The sequence below is a fragment of the Marmota monax genome, unplaced genomic scaffold (genome assembly GCF_021218885.2).
Source record: "Marmota monax isolate L192 unplaced genomic scaffold, Marmota_monax_Labrador192_F-V1.1 WCK01_AAM20220418_F8-fsc00096, whole genome shotgun sequence".
NCBI classification, from domain to species: Eukaryota; Metazoa; Chordata; class Mammalia; order Rodentia; family Sciuridae; genus Marmota; species Marmota monax.
In genome coordinates this window covers 6,805,410-6,813,333 of record NW_026695236.1, presented here as the reverse complement: position 1 = coordinate 6,813,333, position 7,924 = coordinate 6,805,410, and the positions used below count along the sequence as shown (strand labels likewise).

Here is a 7,924-nt window from a genome sequence, read left to right as displayed (position 1 = left end):
TTTGTTAATAACACACACTAATTATACAAATTAATGGGATTTATGGTGATATTTCCATACGTGCACATATCACATGTTCATAGTGCCCATCCACTCTCCATTCAATCCCCCCACTCCCTGCCTGTGGCACCTTTCTCATTATATTTTTCTACTTTCAAATAACTTTTTTTTTTTCTTTAAGTTCCTTGTATGAAATACTTTCTGTGTCTGGCTTGTTTCACCTAACATGATATCCTTCAGTTCCACCCATTTTGCTGCAATGATAGGATTTTATTTTATTTTTTTAGTATTTTTTTTTCTTCACCCCTGCCTCAGACTTCTGAGTGCACAGCTCATTATTCTTCATTACCGAACAATACTCCATTGTGTATGTATACTGTATTTTCTTTATCCATTCATCTATGGATCGGTACCTAGGCTGATTCCATAGCTTGGTTATTGTGAATAGTGCATCAGTAAACATGGGTATGTTGGTATCTCTCTCTTTTTAAAAAACACCTTCTTTTTTATACCTTTATTTTATTTTTATGTGGCACTAAGAATTGAACCCAGTCCTTATAAGTGCTAGGTGAGTGCTCTACCACTGAGCCACAACCCTAGTCCTGTGTAGGTATCTCTTTTTGTTATGATGACTTCAGGTATATACCCAGGAATGGTAAAGCTGGATTATATGATAGTTTCATTTTTAGTTTTTTGAGGAATCTCCATATTGTTTTATATAGTGACTGTACTAATTAATTTTCCTACCAATAGTTTATAAGCATTCCTTTTTTTTCTACATTCTTGCCAGTGTTTTTTGTTTGTTTTGGTAATATTCATTCTAACTGGGGTAAGATGGACCCCATTATAATCTGGTTTTGCATTTCCTTAATGGCTAATGATATTGAGATTTTTTTCATGTTTATTGGCCATTTGTACTTCTTTTTTTGAGAAATGTCTATTCAGTTCATTTGCTCATTTAAAAATTATATTACTTGTTTTTTATTGTTAAGTTTTTTTGAGTTCTTATATATTCTGGAATTATTCATCTTCTGTCAGATGAATAGCTGGCAAATATTTTCTTTCTTTACTATGTTGATTGTTTCCTTTGCTGTGTCGATACTTTTTAGATTGATGTTATCCCATTTGTCATATTTTGCTTTTGTTGCCTGTGCTTTTGGAGTCCTGTCCAGAAACTCATTTCCTGTACCATTGTTAAGTACCAGTATCTTGAAGTATTTCTCCTATGTTTTCCTCTGGTAGTTTTAGAATTTCAGGGCTTTCCTTAAGGTTTTTGATTTGTTTTTGAGTTGATTTTTGTACAGGGCAGGAGGAGTTAAGTTTCAATCTTTTGCATGCAGATATCGAGTTTTCCCAACACTTTTTGTTAAAACATTGGGCTCTCTGTTCTGTTCCATTGGTTTATATGTCTATTTTTATGCTGTTATACTGCTGATTTGATTACTGTGGCTCTGTAGTGTGTCTTGAAATCAGGTTGTTTTGGCCACTTGGGATCTTTTGTACTTCCATATGAATTTTAGGATTGTTTTTCCTAGTTCTGTAAAGAATGCCATTAGTATTTTGAAAGGGATTGCATTGAATCTTTAAATCTCTTTGGAGAGATGAACATTTTTTTAAATATTTTTTTTGAGTTGTAGATGGCCACAACACCTTTATTTTGTTTATTTATTTCTATGTGGTGCTGAGGATGGAATCCAGTGCCCCACATGTGCGAGGGAAGTGCTCTACCACTGAGCCACAACCCCAGCCAACAGTATGAACATATTAATGTTATTAATTCTTTAAATCAATGAACATGGAGATCTTTCCATCTTTTAATGTCGTCTTTAATTTCTTTTATTAGTGCTTGGAATTTTCATTGAAACTTCTTAGTTAAGTTTATCCCTAGGTTTTTTAAAATAGTTTTTGTGGCTATTGCAAATGGGGTTACTTTTATGGTTTGTCAGCAAATTCATAATTGATAGAGAAAAACTACCCATTTCTGATTTTTGATTTTGTATTCTGCTATTTTATTGAATTCATTTGTTAGTTTCTAATAGTCTTTTGGTGGAGTCTTTAGGTTTTTCTGTTTAGAATCATATCATCTGCAAATTTGACTTCCTCCTTTCCTATTTGTACACCTTTTATTTTTCTTGCCCAGTTGCTACAACTAAAACTTCTGGTACTTTAGAGCAGTGAGAATGGACACCCTTGTCTTGTTCTTGACTGTTTTTTTTTCATGGTGCTTGTTATTGAATCCAGGGGGCACTCTACCACTGAAGCCACATTCCCAGCCCTTTTATTTTTATTTTGGGATAGTGTCTTTAAAAGTTGCTGAGGTTGGCTTTGAACTTGAACTTCTCCTGCTTGAGCCTCCTGAATAACTGGTTTTACAGGTGTGCACCAATGTGTCCACCGTAGTTCATAATCTCAGAGGAAATGTGTTAGAGTCTGTAAACAAGTCTGGATGGCGCCTGGCAAAATGCCAGAGGGAGTGGTTTGTGAGGTGGAGCCAGCAAGCCATTAAGTGTGGAGATTCCTTATTGGTTGACTGCTGTATCTAGTTTATGCTAATTAAGATAAGCTGTGTGGAATGTATAAATATCACTCCTGTCCTACAATAAACGGCTCCCACTCCTGCTGTATCAATCTACACAAGTTGTTCATCACTCCCCCCCCCCCCCTGTTATTTTGGTGCAGCCGGACTGTGGCAGAAATGCTTTCCATTTTTCCCTATTCAGTATGAGGTTGGCTATGAGTTTGTCATATATAGCCTTTATTATGTTGAGGTATGATGCTTCTATATCTATTTTTTTCAGGAATTTTATCATAAAGGAATGTTGAATTTTATCAAATACTTTTTTCTGACTCTTGAGATGATAATATGAATTATTTTTTTAATTAGGAAAAAATTTTTCTTTTGTAGGGTATTATTACTATGTCACCTTAGCTAATCTTGAACTCCTGGGCTCAAGTGATCCTTCTGTCAGCTTCCCAGATAGCTGGGAGTAAGGTATATATACCCAGCTGATTTTTATTACTTTTATCCTTCATCTTATTTGTATTACATTTGTTGATCTGCATATGTTGAGTTTATTTATTTATTTATTTTTGCTACACTGCTATGCTATATCCCCAGACCTTGATTTGTTTATGTTGAATCATACTTGTATCCCTGAAATGAAACTGATGTGATATGATATATGATCTTTTTGATGTGCTATTAAATTTTATTTGCTAATATTTTGTTGATGACTTATGCATTTATGTTTATCAGAGATATTGGTCTCTTTTTTTGTTGTGTTTTTGTCAGGTTTTGGAAACAGGGTTATGCTAGCCTTATAGAATGAGTGTGGAAGGATTCCTTCCCTTTCAAATATATGGAATGGTTTGAGAAGGATTGGTGTTAGTTCTTTAAAAGTTTGGTAAAATTTAGCAGTGAAGCCATCTGGTCCTGGGCTTTCCTTTGTTGGGAGACTTTTTTTAGTAATTCAGTCTTATTCTTTGTTAATTGGTCTAGTCATGATTTTTATATTCTCTTGGTTCAGTTTACTAGTTCATGTGTGTCCAGTGATTTGTCCATTTCTTTTAGATTTACCAATTTGTCAGCATAGAGTTTTAAAAAATTATCCCTAGTGATCCTTTGCATTTCTATGGTAGCAGGTGTAACGTCTCCTTTTTCAGATCTAATTTTATTTATTTAGCTCTTTTTTTTCTCTCTTGTATAATCTAGCTAAAAGGTTTGTGGATTTTATCTTTTCAAGAAACAACTCCTTGTTTCCTTGATCCTTTGTATTGTTCTTTTAGACTCCTTTTCCTTTATTTATTTATTATTTCTTCCCTTCTACTAATTTGGGGTTTGGTTTGTTCTTGTTTTTCTAAGACAATGAGATGTACCATTAGGTTTTTTATTTGAAATGTTCCTATTCTTTTGATGTAGGCACTTGATGCCATAAACTTTCAGTATTGCTTTTTCTGTATTCCACAGATTTGGGTGTGTTTTATTTCATTTTCATTTGTTTCAAGGAATTTTTAAAATTTCCTTCTGACTTTTTCAATGACCTACTGTTCATTCAAGAGCATGTTATTCAGTCTTTATGTATTTATAGAATTTGTAAAGTTTCTCTTGCTGTTGAGTTTTAGTTTCATTTCATTGTGATCAGGTATAGGACATGATTTCAATTTTTTTTGAATTTTAAAAACTTGTTTCATGGCCTAATATATGATCATTATAATTCTTCTGTTTAAAATTCCCCAGTGAGTCAGGCATGGTGGCGCATTCCTGTAATCCCAGCATTTTGGGAGGCTAAGGCAAGAGCATTGCAAGTTCAAAGCCAGTTCCAGCAACTTAGTGAGGCCCTAAGAAACTTAGCGAGACCCTGTCTCAAAATAAAAAATAAAAAAAGATCTGGGGATGTGGTGAAGCTCCTCTGGGTTCAATCTCATGTATTAGTCAATCAATCAATCAATCAATCAATCAGTTAATCCTCAATGATTCTCCACTGTATGCTCAAGGGGAAGGTTTTTTTTTTTTTTTTGTTATTTGTATTTTCACAACTTCTACCATAGTCTATCTCTTGTCTTGTTCAAGCCTCTTCTACTTTATGCTTCAGCAATAGGACTTTTTTTCCTTATTTTTAAAATTTAGACCATATCCTAATGTTCATTTTGTCTAGGATGCCTTTCACTGCTCCCAACCTTACTTGATAAACTCCACTGCTCCCACCTTACTTGGTAAACTCCTGATAATTCTTGAAGTTTCATCTAAGATTTTACCTTCTCTGGGAATCTTTTTCTATTCCCTTGCCCTCCTGTTCTAGCTGAGTTGGAAGTTATCTGTGGTTACATACGTTCCTGTAAATATTTTGGTCATTGCTCTTATGTTATGTTTTTTTTTTTTGGCACCGGGGATTGAACTCAGAGGTACTCGACCACTGAGCCACACTCCAGCCCTATTTTATATTTATCTAGAGACAGGGTCTCACTGAGTTGCTTAGCATTTTGCCATTGCTGAGGCTGGCTTTGAACCCGCGATTCTCTTGTCTCAGCCTCCCAAACTGCTGGGATTACTTACAGGTGTGTACTACCATGCCCGGCCCTACCATGTTATTTTCTAAATTGTGTTTATTTCTTCTCTACTAATCTGTGAATTTATGTCTTCCATCTTTTATTTTATGGTTACATTAATTCTGAGTGAATGGTGTATGAATTAATGAGTGAATTTGGAAAGGAATGTGGTGATAAAAATTCCATAAAATCTTATGGGTCCAAATTATGGAAGAGCACAGATTTTGGACTTTGTTCTATAGACTAGCAGTAGCCAACGAGTAGCAGTTTGGAATCAGGGCTTGAAATGATCAGGATAGTATCCTTGTACAAAATGGGAGTAGAGTGGGTAGAACACCATTTGTTGGTCTTGCTGTACTGGTTTAAAGAAAATGTATTTAATCCATGTCTATTTTCCATCTTGTTTTTGTAATGCTTGGTACGAGATAGATACTCAGAAGGATTTTGAGTACATTTATACTGTTTTGCCAAGAGTTAGTATAAGATGTGATTCTAGTACAAGATAAGATTCTAGCCTTACCAAATTAACATTCTACTGGATATGGTGGCATGTGTCTGTAGTACCAGCCACTTGAGAGACTGAGATAGGAGGATTGATGAATCAGCTTGTACAACATAATGAGACCCTATCAAAAGTAATTAGAAGAAATTAATATTCTGATTATAAATATGTCAATACAAGTTAGTTTAGATTAGTTGTTTTCAGAGTAACTTTTCAATAATTTTTTTGGGTTAGTTTTGCTTAGGGAATGCTTGCATTGAACTATGTACTCCTTCTTGCTCCTTCAGTAACTGTCTCTTCATACTTAGATAATTTTTATTGCCTCTGGTTCACAATGCACATTAAATATTTCGCAGAACAGTAAGCCTGACAATGCACTCTTGATGTTTAATAGGTTGAATTATAGAATATAAACCACTAGAGTGTATGCAGTAAAAATTGTGACCAGCCATTTCTTTCTTATTATAAGACAAATAAATTAGAAAGAAAAACATATTGATAAAATATATCCATATGTGAGATAAGGCTCTGGTAAACTTTTCTTCACTGGAAAGTAGGTCTTTTTCCCCCCCTTACAGTATCAGGGATTGGACCAGGACCTTACCTATACTAGGCAAGTGCTCTACTTCTGAGCTACATTCCCAGCCCAGGGAATCTATTTTTTGTTTTAAAGAAAACACTGAGCATATTTCAAAATGGTCATGTTCCCTTCCCCCATATCAAAGATGTGAGGAGATTGTTCTTCGCTTCTCGTAGTAGTATCCTCATGTTGCTTCTGAAGGTAAAATATATGAAAGTGTAGGGGTTTCCCAAGACTTCCTAAGTCCCTGCAAGTTTCCCACATTTAGGATAGTCATATTCAGCCTGGGCAAGTCATCAGAATTACTGTTCAAGTGCTTCTGCAGTTTATGTCTCTAGCACCTTATGTTCTAAGTAAGTTGAACTCGACTGTATTTCTCTGTATTTAACTTTCTCCCCAGATTTATAATAGCAGTTTTCCCTGAGGCCTCAGCTTTCTTATGGACACAAGGAAAGTTGTTTATTTTCAGTGTATTCAGTTTTTTTCCTTTAAGAATATGAGTGTCAACCTTCATGGTCTTTTCATGTCAGAGCTAAAGCCAGAAGTCTAATGAAAATGTTAATAATAAACATCTTTGCTGTAAATTTTTACAAATTTACTGCAAAAAAAAAACTATGAAATGATTCATAGTTCTGTAATAAGTCTCAACCAATTTGATTTTTTAATAGGTGCCAGGAAGAAGGTACATTTTGGTAGCATTCATGATGCAGTACGAGCTGGAGACGTAAAGCAGCTTTCAGAAATAGTGGAACGTGGAGCCAACATTAATGAAGTTGATGTTCTCCATAAATTTACCCCTTTGCATTGGGCAGCACATTCTGGAAGCTTGGAGGTAAGAAGCTATGCATATTATAAGGTAAGTTTACACCTATAGCAGTTTTGTAAATTTAGCAGACCAGGATGAGACCTTATGCTAGGCACTACAAATAATTTTCCTTTCAATTCAGTCTAACATTTGGATATTCTACTGTACTAGGACTTTATAACAAATTATCCCAAAACTTAGGGTCATAAAATAACTGTTCATACTCATCAGTGACCAAGAATATGGATTCCAGTGACAGTTTTTCTCTTTTGTATTACATCTGTGACTTTAGCTGAAAGATTTATGTCTGGGGCTAGACTTTTTTGAAGGCTTGTTCACTCAGATGCTGGTGGTTATTCTGGCTTAAATGGGGCACTTTAATGTGGGCCTTTCTGTGAGATCTTGCCACTTGGGCTAGTTTGGGCTTTGGATTCCAAAGGTAAGCATAGAGCATAACTTATAGAAGATAATATCATGAATACCCATCAAAACATTTTTTCATGTAATTAATTCAGATTTTTAGAAAAGAGGTAGAATATTGTGGATATATTTAAAGTCCCTGAGCACTCTTCTCAGTTGTAATTCCTTCCAATTCCAGAGATAAATGTTATACAGATTTTGGTGTTTATTAGTTCTTTATATAAATGACATCATGTTATGTGTATAATTATTTAGTTTATTTTGTTTGTTCAACAATATGTTTTTGAGTTTTAACCATGTAGTTATATACATGTATTCTCCTTCATTTCATCAGAATTTATTCATACTTCTATTGATAGATATTTAGTTGGTTTCAATTTCTAGCTTGTACAAACAATGCTTTGTGAACATTTTTATGTAAATCTTTTTATTTTTCTTTTTAGAGAGATTTTTTTTAAATATTTAGTTTTAGTTTTCGGTGGACACAACATCTTTATTTTTTTAAAATTTTTTTTTATGTGGTGCTGAGGATCGAACCCAGCACCCCGCGCATGCCAGGCAAGCGCGCTAC

The 7,924-nt window shown here is 34.5% G+C and overlaps 1 protein-coding gene across 1 annotated transcript in view; it reads left to right on the top strand.

The window, feature by feature from the left end:
• The window catches only part of Ankrd42 (ankyrin repeat domain 42), a 58,901-nt gene that overhangs the window by 2,520 nt on the left and 48,457 nt on the right, over positions 1-7,924 (top strand). The window contains exon 2 of the mRNA XM_046439317.2: positions 6,797-6,960. Coding sequence (XP_046295273.1) covers positions 6,797-6,960 — 164 coding nt within the window. The remainder of the gene's footprint in view (positions 1-6,796; positions 6,961-7,924) is intronic.